Source organism: Lepisosteus oculatus, chromosome 4 (genome assembly GCF_040954835.1).
Source record: "Lepisosteus oculatus isolate fLepOcu1 chromosome 4, fLepOcu1.hap2, whole genome shotgun sequence".
NCBI classification, from domain to species: Eukaryota; Metazoa; Chordata; class Actinopteri; order Semionotiformes; family Lepisosteidae; genus Lepisosteus; species Lepisosteus oculatus.
Window position 1 is genome coordinate 47,413,842 of NC_090699.1, and position 19,560 is coordinate 47,433,401.

At 36.0% G+C, this 19,560-nt stretch overlaps 1 protein-coding gene across 3 annotated transcripts in view; it reads right to left on the reverse strand.

Moving 5' to 3' along the window:
• The window catches only part of cfap20dc (CFAP20 domain containing), a 168,089-nt gene that overhangs the window by 72,971 nt on the left and 75,558 nt on the right, over positions 1-19,560 (reverse strand). For 2 of the 3 annotated variants that reach the window (XM_069189315.1, XM_015347091.2), the window contains exons 9-12: positions 15,851-15,987; positions 8,056-8,227; positions 6,012-6,131; positions 1,946-2,286 (exon numbers count right to left, since the gene is read on the reverse strand). In XM_069189315.1, the coding sequence (XP_069045416.1) occupies positions 1,946-2,286; positions 6,012-6,131; positions 8,056-8,227; positions 15,851-15,987 (770 nt within the window). The remainder of the gene's footprint in view (positions 1-1,945; positions 2,287-6,011; positions 6,132-8,055; positions 8,228-15,850; positions 15,988-19,560) is intronic. The other variant, XM_069189314.1, reaches the window with a different exon arrangement.

Here is a 19,560-nt window from a genome sequence, read left to right on the forward strand (position 1 = left end):
AGCAGCTGTCAAAATACTCAAAAATTTGCTAACATATTAGTTTTACCAACTACTCTCACGATCAAACATGGTGCTCACTAATTTATTCATTTTATTACTGTCATTTTTTAATTTCACATTTACAGTATGTAAATTCTCCTGACATCTTTAGACAGAAACAATTATAGCTCAGATCACCAGGTCCTGGCTTGTTTAGTGTAAATTTTGAATAATGAAGTTTAATTTATTGTTATATTATGTAAAATAATACTACAGTGGACTGGAAGTACAGTAACATCAATGAAATCTCTGGAGTAAAATGCACCTAAAGAGGTGCAGTACACTTTATTAACACATTTTGTTGTTGTCTGAGCCTGCAAAAACACTTGGCATATACAAACAGGACTTTAAATTGGGAATCTATACAATCACTCCAAGCTAAAAATTCTGGTAGGATGTAAATGAATTAGATATTTGAAGAAAACTATAAAACATTTTTCCTGCATAAGTATTAAGCCCCTTTGTTACAGTGACCCCAGTGAATTAGTTCCAATGCTAAAGACAGTATTATCACAAAATTATTTCAAATTATTTAAAAGTAGTGGTTTACCTTTACTTCAGAGTAAATACATCTTTCTCTTTCATTTCCCTCAGATGGATACTGAAATTCAAGCCATAACTCAAATATTGATAAGACAAATTGACCGTAAAGACCAAAGAGCTTATGAAAGGCATAGATCAGAAAATAACTTACTGTACTTTTTGAGTACAGTGAAGTCTATATTTTTTCTCTCTTTATTTTACATAAATATATACACATATACACACACCTTTACAAATATAAATACATCAAAATATGTAATTAAAGTAACTTATTAATTTAAAAATGTATGCATATAAAGGGATGGCATTATCTCACTGACAGTTGTAATGCAGTAAGAAATGAATTAAGAATTGTGAAGCTCATCATTAAGAAGTGAAATCTGCATTACATACTACTTAGATCAGTCTGTATTTCAAATGAGCAGCTAACAAAGCAGGAAACTGGTAACAGTGAACTTATATCTAGAAAGTTCCATGTCTGAGGGGAGACCTGGCCTCTATGGTGAATCTGATATGAGAAACTGTATACTGCACACGTATGGAAAATGGTTCTATGATTAGAAGTGATAAAAACGGAACTTTTGTAAATTCAAAATCTGAACAAAAGCCAGACACTTTAACCAGTCAACACTATCACAGCAGTCAAATATTGTCGTAGTAGCATCATGGGGTGCTTTCCTCAGCAGGGATTAGGATGTTGGCAGGACTGTGGAAAAATAGATACTACAAAGTACAGTTGAATCCTAGTGGACAATATGCTTGAGTCACCCAAGATTTTAAAACTGTGTCTAAAGTTCAGATCTCAGTAGGACTAAAATTACCTGAAACAATCATGGTCCAGTCAAAGTCCTGATATAAATGCAACAGAAATTGTTGACAAGTATTTATGTTTAGATAAGTTTAGATCTTTACATAAACACGTTTATTGGAAAAAAAAATATAAATAATAATTACCATTATATTTAAATACCTACCATTATACTTAAAGTTATGAAAATGTGATGTTATTAGCTTTGGGTGAATATGTTTTTAAGGTACTGTATGTACAGTATATGTATCTATGGCCTTATTTAAAATATTTGTGCTAATTAATTGAAATAAACTTTGGAATTTCCAAAACACTTGAACAGAGATAAGAAATGCCCTATATTACTCTTTCAGGGAGAAAAAGAGTAAAAATTTAATTAAAAATGTTCCCACATCTAGTAGAACAATCAGCTTAGTAAATAAAAATATTTTGATGTGTAGAATTTAGCTAGTGAGGACCTTAGATTTATATTGCTTTTCTTCTGGCATAGCCCATTAGGACTGTACAAGGTAAGGAGTATATAATCCAGTGAGGAAGAGCAGCCACAGTACATACCTCCTCACTACTGCTGCCAAGGAAGTCATCCTCCAACCGAGCCCCCCTGTGACCCAAGTTGTTGTCCCCTTTCTCATCCAATATGAAGGGGAAGTTCTTCACAGGTGTGCTTTGGGATCTTCTGTGCTTTTGTGCAGAGTGTGGCCTTGAAGAATAAGTGAAAATGCCCACTTGACATAGCTGGGGTTCTGTTTCTTCATCCTCATTGCTGCCCTCGGTGTCACCACAATCCAGCTGATGCTGTACCCTAGACCTGTGAGGCTGGGAATGCACTGGAACTTGACTTGTAGACTTTGTAGACACAAAGCTGCTCTCTAAGTGGATGGAGAACAGACATTTATCTGGGAAAAAGAAATCAAATGTGAAAGCTAAATAGTTTATATATACTTTTTGTACCACCTTTGTGCATTGGCAGAGCAATAACACACCATTAAAGACAGTTGCCATTTGGATATAGTAGATATGCAAATAGTTTCTACAATAGAAGATACATTACATTCAAAATACATTTGATCACAGTATGGCGTTTGGAAGAAAAACACTAAAATCATAACAAAGTGGTTTTTGTATTTACCAATATTGCCCTTTATCCGGTTGACACCTCTTTGCTTTTCCCCAGTGCTCATATACTGTAGGTGAATTCACACATCATCAGATGTCACGAAATACAATTACCTGTATACTGTACATTGCAGAATCTGCAATCATAGTCCAACATAATAAGTACAGTACATCATTCTTTGTCTATCTTGTTCAGCAGTATTTACCGTACCTATAGATTTGACTGGGGCACAGAACTTCCACTTCATCTACATAGAGTAATAAATATAGGAAGAGCAGAAAAACAGGAGGGGTCTTATCAAAACAATTTGCAATCATTCCATTTTGGGTAAGGACTTACCTTGGTAAATAAAGGCAATTCTTGGGATGAAGTTTGGACTATGTGAATGTGGCCTCTAAATACCCTGATCATCTGCTAATGCATTTTAATTTTGGTCACAGAACTTACAGTATATTACTACTCAGAGATGTTTTTTAAACAGGTCTCACTGACACCTCAAGGTGTACTCTGTGCTCATAGGCAGTAACAGAATCATATGATATGAGAATACTCATATCTGGATCTGTTTTAGGATTGTGTCGCCTAAACTTTTTTGACTATCTACTATCTTGGAGAAAAATATCACCAGTTCTTCACTGGGTTTACTGTTGAATGATGACTGATTGTTATATTTTTAAGCACATAAGAAAGATCTGCCCATTTTGCTCATTTGGTAGTTTAATAATAAGATTTTGGCCAGCCATTTCTTAAAGCCCCCAAGAGTTTGGGCCTCAAGCACCTAGCTGGGACGTTTGTTCCAGATACATAATTCTCTCTGAACAAAGACGTGTTTCCTATTCTCTATTCCTATTTTGCTTTACGTGAAGGGTTGTGGAAGTACAGCATGGAATATTATAGTTTCATAGAGTATAATAATATAGAAGTAATATAAATTGAAAATGAAAATGAATGTCCTTGAGTGTCCCAGTCAAAGACCTGACTTGATTTTTATTGATAATCTGTGTAAAGACTTCCCAACCAACTTGAGAGGGCTTGAGCAAATCTGCCAAGAAGAATGTGTGAAAGATGGTAGACACTTACTCAAAAATACTTGTGGCTGTAATTGCTGCCAAAGGTGCTTTAACCAAATATTGAGTTTAAAAGTCTGCATAAACAATCAACATATTCAGATTTTGTATGGTTTATGCTGACATTTACTGTGACTTACATTTCCTATAGAAAAGTTTTAAGATTGAACATTCAGCTTTTGAATAAAATATAAAGTTTAAAAAATGTATGTATCATTTTATAATTTCACAAAATGGGAGACCTGTCAGACTGCGTTTTCAAGGCATTGTGTATAATCGTGTTATCAATATTTTACCTGAGAGCACCTAACCTTCCACAGGCTACCATGATACTTGAAGTAAAGTAGAAAAGAATCTTTTCTACTTTTTGTTTTTCTTGAAAAAAAAAATACATTGCCAAGAGAGGCTTATGACACATATTAATAATAAAGATCTTTAATTGCAAAGAACATCTTATCACTTTACTTCTTGAACAAGCTTCTATGTGAGCAATGAAATACGATGAGTGTTTTCATAGGGAAATATGCAAATTACAACGTAATCACAATATTGCAGGAAAAGATAAATTCAAGAATGATCACTAAAGCACCTAATTAATTTCTCCTCAAAGAGAGATTTATGCTAGGTTTCCTAATTGCAGCCTAACATTTTAATGAGTATTTCAACAATGCATAAATTAAGCTGACAAACTGAAAACAATATTCATTTATTTGCCTTCTGTAGTCACTGGAAAACAATTTGTACTTGTATAAGCTCTATACACCTGCTGGCATGTAAACTACAATATTAGAAGTGACATTACTTGTCTAACTCAGAATAATAATTCAACAAGAGGTTAATCAACCACATGTGTAATTTACTTTCTCGTGTTAAAAAATCAAAAAACAAAATGCTCTTGGTGACATAGTACTTTATTCAATAACAAATTAAGGCTTCTAAGACAACTTTGGCAGGTTAACTTATGGTAAGAGCAGAAAGATCAAACTAAACAACAATCAACAGCACTTACCTGATGAAAAAAAATATTTCTGTTTTTTCTTCTGTACTTTATGCAATTTGAATTGCTTTGAATTTGAATTTCAATAATTATTTTCAATAGCACAGACGACTGTTACTATTTTAAAGATGATTATAGATAATTGGAAATTCGTATTTTGAAATTAACAAATTTATGAGATCACCAGAAAATAAAAAAACAATGATGATGAGCTTCATTATCATTTAACTTCAAAAAGGAAGTGAAAGTGATACTGCACATTTAGATTATTTCAAAGCTGTTGCTTATTAATATCTCTAAAGTATATTAGAGAACATAAATATAGAGTTGTTTAAAACATTAACACTGTATTATGTTTAAACATATAGAATCATATAATGTAAACAACTTATTTAAACTTTCCTCCAATATGAAGCTATTAATGCAGTTTTACATCAATCTATTGAAGGAGGCAAAATCTAACGATTGTGTATAAAATAAACTATAAATATTCACAAACATGGTCAAAGAACTGGTGAGGTGCAAGCTGACAGCATAAATTCCAAAATAACCCAACAAAACATTTTATGCTTCTTAGCAATTACTATTGTAAACAAAGAAACCATCATTAGATAGCTATTTTATACAGCATGTATTAGATAATATAACCCCATATACTTTATGTACAGGTTTTGTTATGAGAGTTTTAATGCCAGTCTATAATAAAAAGAAACAGAAGGTATACTGCTATTTTAAAACATAAAGCAGAGTCATTAAAAAAGCAGAGGTGCTTTTTGATATCCTGCTTCCTCCTAAAGCTTGCCAGGGGTTAAACCCCCTTTACTATTTACTCTCCTGCACAGAGTAAGGATTGATTTCTCTATGGAACTGCCCTTTTTTTCAATGCTGAATCTGTGCAATGCCTAAAGATTCAGAAAGAACACTAAAAAAGCATTTAGATTTAGAATTCTATAACAATGGAAGGCCATACCATAAATAAAATATTTACAAAATACATGAATAGTCAATAAATTAGATCTAAAACATTAATAATAATTCTTCATCTTTACATTGATATTGGTATTTTTTGCTTCTAGACAAGGCTTGTTTTGTCTATGTAATGTACTATAGCCCATCACATAGACCTAGTGTATAATGTATAATAAATAATTAAGTACAAAAACTTCACTACAACTCTGAGCCTCAGACAGAAGAAATATCATTGTCAGGCTCCTGTGTTCCCAGAATGTTTCAGATCAGGCCAACTAAGGAGCAAAGCTAAAGTCCCTAAACATTTCTTTGATGCATTGTGCATTGACAGATTTTCCAGAGACAGAAGTACAAGAATGTGAAAATGACTGGATGAAGATGTCTTTCACCACGTTACAGATTCTAGTCTATAAATTGATAGTCATGCAAAACATCTGTATCTGTATATATACTGTACAGTACATATGATACCTGTAGCATTAGGCCATTTGCTCTGCTCTTTCCCAGCACTCTGTGCTTGCAGCCTCCCTCTGCTTGCCCTCTCCCTGGACTGGTCCTGTGGGAGGTGTGGTTGAATCACATGATGTGGCACTGTTTAAATACATTAATTTAAAATAAAAATGCATTCTTATTTTGTATCTTTAAAACTTTCTCTTGATATAGGTTTTCTTATCTTTGTGGAGACCCTAAGTATTACTATAAGTGTTAGTCATATGAGCTATACGTTTCATTTTTTAAATTTAAATGAAGACATTTTACCAGCTGCGCAATTCAATATCTATCAAAATTAATAAATGAATGAATAAATTCCAAGCAATGCATAACTAAGCATGATACAGTATGTTAATAATCTTTCTCTCATCTGCATTGTAAGATCCCAAATATCAATGCCACAAAAAAACAAATCACTGTATAGAAAATTTTATACGCTGTTATCTACCATCGCAGCTGGACATTATTACGAAAAAGTAAATTATACACTTAAAGTGCGAGAAAAATGACACTCCATACTGTGACTACAATATGCGATTAAAATGGAGAAGCACTGCAAAGTAATAAAAAAAGAATCAATACTAATCTCTGTGGAGATCTCCAAGGAAAAGACCAGTTTCAGTTAACTCATAGCCCCAGGTGAAAATATTTAGCTCTTTTCCACTGCAGTCATTTGACTCCAAGCAGCATGGTGCCCCGGCATTATTTAATTATCAAGATAGACCCATGCTGTAACTGCAGAGTGACACAGTATTTGGATTGACTCATTTAATCTAATATGAATGTAAGATCTGAATACTATCATGGCAACAAGATTACTTCCTGGAATTAAAGTGATGTCTGAAACACTCGGGTTTAATTAATTGTATTTAGATTAGATACTGTATAAATTACTGTATAAAAAATTGAAAAAAAAAACAATTTAGCACCAACAGTGAAATACAGACTCGAGGACACAAGTGGAAATTAATATAGCTTGGATTTAGGACTGAAAACAAGAGGTTTATATTCATACAAAATGTTGTGGTTGTCTGGTGCAAGCTATATTCTTGCATCAATAATGTGTCAAATGTTTTTTTCTCTTTCTTGTCTTTACAAGTGAAATGCTTTGATGTTTATTCTAATAGTAATAGTTCAACAACATGTGTTTAAATGTACACCTATACACTGCATTTGAAATGTGTCTCTAATTTTTAATTTTTTTTAAGCACCAAGGAAGGTTACCATTAGAGAGATGCAGCTTCTTTAACCTAGGTTAGACTGGAGCACCTAAGCTTTAAAGCCAGCACTTGGAGAGAGCTAACTTTTGCTCCTCCACCTACCTGTTCTATCTTCCTTCAGAGCCACCCAGCCACTAAAGTCCACTTTCCTGGATATTCCCTACTTCAGGATGTCTGTCTCTATAACTAAGACCCACACCTTGCTCACCTTCATCATTTTATTTAAACCTATACCCTCAATACTTTACTCCTTTACTCAAATCCCCTCCTTGGCTTGTAACCTACTGTATTATGTTGTTTCTGTTCCCCTACTGGTGGACTTTGTTATTAGTATTACCTTACTGAGGAACCTCTTAACCTGTAACCAACCCACATTGCTTTGTCCCTTCCAGGGTTCTTAAATCTTCTCCAGGATTTAACCAACCAATATTATATTACCCCCTTTGTAGGTCCTTAAATCTTAGTAGCCAAAGTAGAGAATTTTGGTTTCTGTAAACCTTAGACAGGTTCTCGAATGTTCTACTCTCCTATTCCATTTTATGACAGGATTCATGTGAACAATGTACAGTATATAGCCTGAATAGCCTAAGACGTCAGATAAGATTATTATATTTAAATTGTATATCTTTAAATTACTTGCAATCTGTTGAGAATCTAAATACCATTTTGTGATGCAAAGCCAATGGGGAAATTATATGAGAAGTCCATTAGTACTGTATTTTATGGTGTTATCCAAGATAATTGAAGCTTCTTTCTTCTTAAATTGTATCCCCATTATCAAAGTGAAACATAGGTTTTGGTACCTGGGGTGTGCTGAGTTGATTTATCATCTTCCTGACTCCTGTGGTGCAGTATCTCTGAATCTGTGGCACCGGGAATTTCACACCAGTCTGTATTTCTGTCTGTCCAGTCTCCACTGTTGTGTCTTGACTGGTGAGAAGTCCTGGTTATTCTTGGACCACTAGAGTATGCTGTCTGTAATGAATATAAGATACTGAAGTTACTCACAAATTACTGACTAACTTGAATAATATGGCTCTGTATATCAATATTTTTTTTCAATTTCTTGCTCTTCTTCCAGAAAATATTATAAGACAGTAGAAATAAAAAAAAATCTGAAATGATTGTCGGTGCTTTCATAAGTTATTATAGTAGAAATGTGGGTGGCCATAAAAGAAACATTTCATTACTTAAATACTTTAAATTTTAATATATTAAACTCATGGACTTTTTCCTTCTTTTTAAGAGTTGCAATAGGTCATTTTTTGCAGTGTATTGTTGAAAAGCAATTAAAATCATGACCTCAGATATAAGAGGGGTGTAAGAAAAAGAATGGGCTAATTGAAATTTATTACCATTTTCAAAAATCTTATCTGCCATGAAAATGCAATGCTCTGCTACTTTCACATCCTTATCAACAAACCTTTAACGGAGTAAGATATGAAATCAAAGAGGGATGCTGAACTGAAGAAATGATTCATAATGGAAAGGCAATGTTTAGAGTTGATAAAATTTAGTGTTGTTTAAATGCTAGAAATTTATAGAACTTTGAATTCATTTCAATACCATCGATTTTATAAAGGGCAGATAAAATACTGGGTGAGAAGCAGAGCTTTGGATGACCTGGAGATGATACGCACAGATGATTTGCTGTTGTTATTCCAGTAAGAAAATGTGTACTTTTTAGAATTTGCTTAATAGGGAATATGATATGGAATTGCATAACTAAAGAAATTAATAACTATATTAAGGATCTAAATATAATATATTTATATTGAAAGATGGAAGTGCATTCCATGGAGGATGCACTGTGATGACATCAACAGCATCCAGTGGCTGGTCTGTCCCTGTCTTTCGGATCCATCTGGGATCCTATATCTAACATATTTGTTCCCTCCTGGGGCAGATTGCATATCTTCTGTGTCTTCACATAAGTAGACTGTGTTGAGTGTGATGAGAGAGAAAACAATAAACCGGCTGTTGCTGTGTCAGGTAAGCAAGTTTTTTATGAGAGTGGTGACTCAGGAGAAACAGGATAAGTCATAAAAGTTAGTTATTTGAAAAATTAGTGGCTGGTGTAGAGTAAGACAAGAGTTGTATAGTAGTATTTATCAATGTGAAGAGAAAGAGCTAGACGTTAGGATTAAGTCAAGTTCCATGTTCTAGAGTCTCATTCTGTAAAGTGACTAGCGATTAGTGAAGTGAAAATTGAAAACTGAGCATTAAGGATTAAACCGAGATTATATGCTTCAGTGTCTCATTGAGTGATTATTTTTGTGAATAATTCAAATGAACAACATAGAGTTAATTGATTTGCCTGCTGATTAAGAAAGACAAATTAATGTATAAGAAACTGGCTGTTACTAAGCAAATACGAAAGCACTAGTGTTGACTGTGTGTCACCTGAACTTAATAAAAGAGCAACAGAGGCTGACCTGGAGATGGTCAGCTATGGAAAGTTGGTAAGGTTAGTTAGGTTTAGTACCTTGATTATCACAGTTTTATGTTTAAAATGAATAGATCATCTCAATGGTCCCCTGAATACAATTGTGCGTACATAAAAGATAAAGCTATGGAGCTTGTATTTATGTATGCGTACAATCAAGGGGTAGAAACTTTTGTGCGTTCAGTGGGGCAAGGGAGACAGAATTCCTTTGGGAACAGAAAACTCAGTATAAAATTAAAGGGATCTTTTGCTTGCATAAGTTTAGAAATCTGTGTCAAATCTACTCACTATATAAACAAAGGATATACAGTACTTGCATGTTGAAAGCACCAGTTATGGTTTGCCAGGCTGCCTTCCTGCTTTTAATGGAAGTGACAGAGCTTGTTTCTTTAACTTGCTCAGAAATATTAATTAAAAATTTGCTGATCAGAACAAAATTGCTCTTTCTGTCCACTCCATTTCATCAGTTGAACCCTTGTAATAAAACAAACCATGACAACACAGTACCACAACAGAATCCATGATAATGGCTGGTTGCATGAACACAGACAGAAACATTATTCTGTCTTGAGTTGTAAATTTACAGTGTATTTTAAACTCAAAGTTCATTTTTGCAATGAAATAATGACAATAAGATGGCAGCACAAACACATGGAAATAATTGTGCTTCTAGTAATCTATTTCACAGTCAATTTGATAAGTGTTATAACTAGGAAAAATGTTAAATATAGGATCACCATTTACTGTACTGTATACTGTAGATATTTAAATTGTATTTCCCCATGATTAAATCTACTAGATGCTAGCACTATATCTCTGAATAGTTTTTAGTAGATGCAGTGTGAAATTTACACCATGATTTGAGCAATTTTAGTGCATCTATTTGTTAAATATGGACTTGCAAAAAAGACTATATGAAATGTCTGAAAAATAGGGAAGTAAAGTGATTATCTTGGTTTATGCAAACATATCTTTTTACAATATATTGATTATATTTACACTAGGATGATAAATACCACATCTGGTTTTAACCATTTAACCAGGTTTGAACAAAGAGGTTTAAAATTTGTTACAGTATTTTAATGCCACAGTTCAGATATCAAAATTTACCATAGCAGCTTATGCTCATGAAGCAGGTGTGGATCTTGATGATATAGGTCAAGTTTCAAATCAGTTAATGTCTGTGGAAATTACAAGTTTGAAAGGTATTTCTAAAATATGGCTCTGGCCATCATCTTGGAGGATAAGGAAGCAATAATTATCATGTTACACGTCAATTAGTAAGTGCCAGAGATGAAACTTGCCAGTTCGGAATCTAATTGTTTACGCTTTGTTCACACACAAGCCGTTTAAATTTCAGAACACTACAGTGCAAATGACACTACTGGTGGACAGCCCATATTTATTGATGACATTTAATCTTGTTGGCACTGGATTTATACTAAGTTTGAAGTTAACTGCTCTAAGAGTTTCTGAGCATGAACAGTTTGTATTATGGGTCAAAATTGAACAAAATATTTGATCAGCTGAACACAAAAATAATAACCAAAAATTTAAAAGAAAAATCTTTCAGCTATAAAAACGAAGAAGTTGAAATGTTGAAAGATTGGGTGTTGTTGAAATTGGATAACTTTAAATTTAATCCCTGTGCCGTTGATATTCCCATATCATTGAAACTTTACAAATACTTGCTACAAACAACCATTTTGGTTTGCTTAGTCACAAACCTATCACTATAATATATAAATTAAAACTGTAAGAAGTTTTACAATGTCATGAAATGTTACAATAAAGCAAAGTGGCAGTAATGATTATGGATACAGAAAAGAAAGAATATCTAAGAATATTTTTTCAAAGAGGTCTGCACCGAATACTGTATGATTACCTGGATTACAGAGTTCCAGGTGTACCTGTTCCCGAAAGCAAGCGGCGGTGCAGGAAGAGAGGTAAGCAGGCAGGTGTCTTGCTTAGACTAAGACAAAGCTGGAATCGCCCTCCGCTTCCGAGCATACTCTTTGCTAATGTTCAATCACTTGACAACAAGCTGGACGAAATGAGAGCAAGGCTTGTTTTCCAACGGGACATTAAGAACTGCAACGTGCTAGCGTTTACTGAAATCTGACTCAACACATCCACTCCTATTCTATCGGGAGTTTTTTCTGTGCACTGCCAGGACAGGACAATGGACTCTTGGAAGATCAAGGGCGGAGGGGTATGTTTCATGGTTAATAACTCCTGGTGCACGGACGTGGAGATGATTTCATCGTCATGCACCCCACATCTTGAACATCTGACAATTAAATATTGCCCCTTCTGTCTACTGAGGGAGTGTACACTGGTAGTGCTCACGGTAGTGTTTATTCTGTCGCAGGCTAACACCACAAAATTACTGGAGGAACTACACAAACACCTAAGCAGACATGAGAACTTATACCCTAAGGGCAGCTTCTTGATGTTGGTCCCCCTACAGACAGCACAAACGATGAAACCCATCGGTTTGATTTCCCTATGACGTTCTAGGTGGGCTGAGTGACGTCATGACCTCAAAAAAACAAGGCGCAATATCTTGGAAATGAAAGAAGCACAAACACTACTTTTAACGGCACAAACATAGTACTAATGAATGAGGTGGTTTTCATCGTTTGTGCTGTCTGTAGGGGGGCCAACTTCACACAGCTCCCGAGGGCGCATTCATCACAATGGGGGACTGAAGAACCTGAAGAAAATCAAGCTAAACCTGCTTCAGCATATAAATTGCCCAACACGCAGAACAAACACGTTGGACAATGTTTACATCCTTCCAGGATGGCTACAAAGCCCTCCACCGATCTCCTTTCGTCAAATCCAATCACACCTCCATCCTGCTGCTCCCTGCCAATAGGCAGAAATTCAAGCAGGAGAAGACTGCGACAAGGACCATTTAGCGTTGGTCGGAGGAATCGGACTCTATTCTAAGTCACTGCTTTGCCACCACTGACTGGCAGATTTTTTGTGAAGTTGCCGGGAACGACATTAACCTATATGTGAACTATGTAACTGGCTACATCAGCAAAAGCACAGAAGATGTTGTCCCCAGGATTACTGTTCGCGAGTGAAACTGGAATCACAATATCATGACAACCGGGACATTCCATGTGGTATGGAATCTGGACCATCACAGACTACAAAGCAAAACACAGCAACATTACACACACTGCCTTTCCCCCTGCTTAACTAAATTCATTTTACGCATGGTTCAAAGTCCATAACATGGAACCAGCTAAGGAAATCCCAGTAAACTAGAGGGAACAGCCACTGTCTGTCTCCAGAGATGATGTGTACAAAGTCTTTAAAAAGACTAATCCATGCAAAGCTCCTGGCCTCAACGCTATCCCTGGTCATGTCCTGAAGGCTTGCGCAGATAAACTGGCAGACATCTTCATGGACATATTTAATCTCTCCCTCACTCAATGCACAGTCCCCTCTTCCTTCAAGAAAACCACCATTGCTCCAATCCCCAAGAAAACCAGAGTTAGCTGTCTGAATGATTATTGCCCTGTTGCACTCTATCATCATGAAATGCTTCGAGCAGCTGATCAAAGAACATATCACCTCTTTACTGCCTGACACCTTGGACCCACTGCAATTTGCATATAGACAGAACAGATCAACTGAGGATGCCATCACCACTGCTCTACACACTATCCTTTCACACCTAGATAAGAAAGGAACATATGTGAGAATGTTTGTTGCTGTTTATTGATTACAGCTCAGCATTCAACACCAATTGAACCGTCAAGGCTTATCACCAAGCTCCGGGACCTAGGACTAAGCTCCCCTCTCTGCAATTGGATCCTGGACTTTCTGACGGGCCGACCACAGGTGGTGAGAGTAGGCACAAGTACATCCTCCACCATGACTCTGAACATCGATGCCCCCAAGGCTGTGTGCTCAGCCCTCTCCTCAACTCCTTATTCACCTACAACTGCGTCACCAGGAACAAAACAAACTCCATCATTAAGTTTGCGGAGGATACAATGATCTTCGCCTTGATCATGACCGGTGATGACTCCACGGACAGGGAGGAGGTAGAAACGCTGACAACATGGGACCAGGACAACAACCTTTTTTTTGTTGATCATGGACTACAGAAAGCATTGAGGAACAGACCACGCACCCATTCATATCTTCGGGTCTGCAGTGGAGAAAGTCAACAGTTTCAAATTCCTAGGTGCCAACATCACAGACGATCTAACCCAAAACCACCACACCAACCTTGTGGCCAAGACAGCACAGCAGTACCTATTCTTTCTTAACAGACTAAAGAAGTTCAGCATGCCACCACATCTTTCCAACTTCTACAGGTGCACCACTGAAAGCATCCTAACCGGCTGCTTCACTGCCTGGTATGGTAACTGTTCCACCCGGGAGCGCAAGGTACTCCAGATGGTGGTGAAACTGGCTCAAAACACTACCGGCTGGGTGCTACCGAACATCAGGGAAATTTACACTATTAGATGCCTCAAGGAAGCCAGGTCTTTCCTCAGGGACCCTAGTCTCCCTTACCACAACTTGTTCTCTCTACTACCATCCGGAAAATGATACCGATCAAGACCAACAGGTTTACGCAATTACCCAAACGTCCACTGGCAAATAGGCAAACTTGATTAATTGATTGATTGATTTTATCTTCACTAATATGAAAACCTTGGAGCCCCAGCAAAAGTCAAAATGCAATGTTTTAAATTTAATTTTCCCCGGGATCATACTTTTTCATTTGGACTTGCATTGCTTAACAGGTTTCAAACAGAACACTTTCATATTAGGAAAGGAAAAATGTATTGCAATCATTACAGAATTCCATAAATATACACTGTAAGTAAAGGAACTATTTCTATTCATAGGTACAGGAAACAAAACTCAATAATGTTGCAAGTCCAATTCATGCATTTGCTTTGTCAATTATAATTATGTCACTACAAAATTATCTGACAGCACTATGATATACTAGAAACATGGCAGAGAATGGAAGGTAAGACAGAGCCAGCTCCTCTTTTTAACTTGACAGTAGTTTTGTGGTAAGTGAACTGAGACCACAGAAACACTTCCTGCAGACATCAATTCGTAATCACTACCAACAGGGCCTGGAATTGAAACAGTGACCTGGAGTTGAAAGGTTTCGTATCCCACTGCCAAAGTGCTTAACAACCCATCACCTATCCCCATGCTTCTATATTATCAATCTATTCTGGGACGTCAGGCTGACAGTGATAGGGCTTATAATCACCTGCAAACCTTTAGATCTCTGCAACATCATTTTCTGTTAAGATACACAGAATTCACATCTCGTTCATTTCTTTCTACAATGACCACAAGCAAGTTGAAGTCCTATCTGGATTCAAACACAGGACTCAAGGAATGTCAGGCAGAAGTGATAATTGCCAAACAACCATGACACACTACATTTATTCAACCATAAAATTTAAATTGCATAGAAATTGATGCATAAGATGTTTTTTAGCAAAGACAAACACTAGGAGATAAAGATAAGGATTAACTAAATGAGAGAGAATAAAGCAGCATACACAAAATCTACTTTCCTTGGCTTTTGATGTGATTTCTATCTAGCTTCCTTTGAAAGACTGGTAGGTACACACAAGATGGAGATTCTTATCTGAGCTACGTTCCCCAGAAAGCTGTGAGGAATGATCTGCTATTCACAGTTACCTAAATGGTTGGCCTAAGATGGTTTAAAACCAAGAAGCAAAAGCTTCCAGATCAGTCTTCATCTGCTCTGGGAAGATCCTCTGTTACGTGCAATATTCACCAGAGGAAGGAAGAGAAGTTAGCACCAGACAGACTGACCAACTGAATGACAGCTGGAACTGCAAACTTCTGTAAGTTCCTACACATGGGTTTTGGAAGACTCTCACAGGAACTGCCCAACTGAGCTTATTACAGAGATGGCTTGTGAAGAAGTTTAGTTAGAAGCTAAAAAGGGGATTTAGGCTTTTGGTTTATACTTCAGAGTTTAGGCTATTTTCACTGCACTATAAATAAAAGAGCAGTTTATCTTTATCTTATGTGGTTTTGTGTGTCTGGTTTATCTAGAAGTCTAGAAAGTCTATGAGTGTTTCACAGTGCACGTTATAGCAAAACCGTCTATATACTACCTCTCGTGATCCAGTCGTAATTATTCTCCTTCCTGTGGCTGGAGGAGGGCCCAGAACCTTGGATCCAAATGCAATGTGGGATATGTCTTGGTTTTTATTGTTCCGTGCACTAGCTGTCCTGGTGCTGCTTGCTTGTTCTGCAAAGGAAAAATCAAATCATTCATCTGTACAGTATATTGACAAAATACAATTACTGTGAGCTATACATACCACTGAGTAATCAAATTGATGCAATCTCAATCTAACATACATATTTCATCTATAGTTCTGGACATTTCTATGTACAGTATCATTGTAAACATTTATTTCCAGTTATACGTGTATATATACTGAATTATTGTTTTGTAAAAAGAATATTTTAAATTCATATTTCGTTAGTATTTAATTAGTAAAACAAGATGGCTTTTAAGGTGAATAACCATGCTGAACTCTTTTTTCTTTTTTTTTAAATTATATAATGTTAGCATTCCCAAAGGAGTTGGGCAGCCAGTTGACTTTAGACCCAACCCCTTTGGGGACCCTTAGAGGTTTTGTTCTCCTTACTAAGGAGTTTTTGGTTCCTCTCCTCTGTTCTCTTCTGATCTTCTGTTCTATATTCACAAAATGTATGGTTACTTGCATTGTTAAACGCCTTCGGGCAACCTTGTTGTGAAAGGTGATATATAAAAATAAATTGAATCGATTTGAACTTCCTCACTAACCTCTTAATAAAATATAACAATTTAAATCTCTCACAAAGCGTAAATAAAATTACACAAATTAGGAGCGTATTTTCTGTTTAAAAATTCAGAATGTTTGGGTACTCTGTATAATCATAATATACTGATGCAAAAACATAAACATAAGAAAGACAACACTCAACTGCTTTCTCCCTTCATCCTCATATCATTTCTCCCAAAAAGCACAGCTGGAACTCTTTCTGCATTCAGCAAACAGCAGTACAACCATCTGTCTCTAGCTACAAATGGAGAGCAAGGTCTTTTGACCGTAAGCAAGATGCTGTATTTAATGTTACTCTGGCGTCAGTATTCACTTAGGATGCCAGATCTAATTAGTCAAATGTCAGCAGAAATAAAAGATACTTTCCTGGGACCACAATTAGAGTGGACATCTTGTTAAATGTCATAAAAGCAAACATTAGTTAATGGCTAAAATACTGACAATATAAGAAGTTGTAAATAAAATAGAATTTCATTATCTGATTATTTTTAATTACTTGATCATTTTGATTTATTGTAATGTTTTATTTTTTTTACTTTCACAAATGAATATTTTGTTGTTTACATTCTTGAAAAGCTCCAAAGTCTGAAAGAGGATGCCAAAATGCCATTTTCCCTCTTTAGTGGTGTACCAGAAAATATAACTGGCTGTGTCACAAAGTGACATTACAATGGTAAAGATAAGCACGTACTGTATGCAGAGAAGCAAACAGCACATTGCAGCAGTTTACAATGACGAAATACCTATTCTAGAGCCATTGTAAGGACTGAGCAACATGCAAAATGCTCATAGGAATTACATTTCCTATGGTTCACAGTGACAGCTGCAACCAAGTGTGAAAGACACCTCATGAAACATGCAAATCCCACTTGCATTGTGATAGGAAATACAGTGCAAGGCCCCCTATTGTACTGTATGTACTCTACAAGGTGGAAGTATGAAAGCTATGAATGACTGGGACAGAAATACTAGCCCCTCCTGTGACTTGGTTTTATTTGATTGTCTTTTTTATCTGAACTGAATCATGATTTACTCACTGAACATTATAACATTTAATGGTATTTGCAGAAACCTTTCTGATGTTTAATAAAGCTTGCTCTTAACAGAACCTTTTTCTATATAAAAAAAAGTTTTCATATGGAATCAAGTTTTGTATTATTAAACTACTGTATGCTCTAGACTTATCCAGGGAGTAAAGAACCACCAAATAATTCATTTTAGTGCTTCCTACCTTTTGAGATAGTACATTTTCTGTGCAGATAAAACTGCAGTAAAAATTAGAAGGTTGATTCCAAATGTGCCAGTTGATTATAAAAAGCATGTACAGTAGATGAAAAATTCTTATGTAGTGGTTAAGTGGTTCTATACTGAACATTATGAATTATTCTGTACTGTCTTATAATTGTAACCCACAAAAAGATCTTCCTAAAGTATTTTGCTTTCCTTTTTTTACATTCTCTTAAATTGTCTTCTCTTCATATCTTCTTTATAACCTCGAGCCTTTGTCCTCACCTTCATCTACAGGTTTGTCTCTTACTCTCTCAATCTCACAGTATATTCTTTCTTCTCAACTTCCCCTCTTCTGTATTATTTTGCAGTGCAGGAACCCATTGTAAACCAGCTGAGTCTGGCTCCAAGGTGTATCATATAGCATCTGTAAATTGCTTAGTTTCTGGACCTTTTATCTGTATAAATTTCTTATACAGTGTTGGAAATAATTATTGAAACACAAGGATAGAAGTCAGAAGATAGTGTTCTATAATGTTCTAGATTATGCATTATAAATAAGTAGCTTTTGTGCAAAAATGAAACACTACCTAGTACAGTACAGTATTATATTAACATGCCACAATGTCATTAGCTATCAGACAATGCTTTAAAGTGTCACAGTATCTCAAGGCATATATAACGATAGACAGTGATATGATTGTAGAGTTTTATATATTCAGTGAACACCATAGCCCCTGGAAAGGAGCTGACATGAAAAGAGCATAGAAATCAAAGTTTTAGCTAAAGAAGACCACTCCATAACTCCTCTACAACTGTCTATAAGACTCTGTTTGGACTCATGAAACTTACTGTTAATAGTAGAAGAGGTCAGGAAAGAAATTCCAACATACTCAAAACTAATCTGCAATGTAAATTCTCTATGTCATACTGTATATAAAAATCAACCAGAGATCTCAAGATCTTACTGAAAATGCAGGTTCTAAGTTTTCTTCAAGATCAGATCATTATCATAAAATGGTGTAGCTGCTAAAAAATCTTAACTGAGCAGAATTTGCAATATATAGCTACTGTACTGTACTTTTTCCTTTATTTCCTAAACCATATTACTATACGCTGCAAATATCTTTCTTCGCAGGACTTATAGGAATAAGTATAATATCTATGTGTTCAGGTGGGTGGCTGCGTCAGCATGCGTAGGCTGCAAAGGAACAAGTAATAGGTTTATTCCATGCTGAAAAAAAGAAGAAAGAGAACACAACGTTTCGGCCGTGGAGCCTTCTTCAAGTGTGAGAGAGACAGGGCAGGAGGCAAAGGTAAAGTAGTGGGAGAACAAAGGTTGAGAGGGAGGAGGAGTGAGAGGCGGGAGCAGGGGACAGAAAGAGAGGCCAATCAAGAGGTGTGAAGTCAGAATGGGTGCAGAGAGGTGTGAAATGAAACTTCCAATGAATGGAGAAAATTTAAAAGAACAGTAATCTGTCGTTAAGGGAAAGGAGAATGTGTGATCCTAGCTGCAGAATAATTTTAGTTTCGGTGGTCTTTCTGATGTATGAGTTCGGAAAACCCTCTTTAAGAACACAGACGGAGAGATTAGAGTGGTCGTGGCCGTCAGAGGTGAAATGAGAAACAATGGGCTTGGAGAGATCTTTAATCTTCACAGCCCTGATGTTTTCTCTGAAGCGGTCTCCGAGTCTCCTTCCTGTTTCCCCAATGTAGATGGCTGGGCATTTACTGCAAGAGATACAGTAAATAAGGTTGCTGTA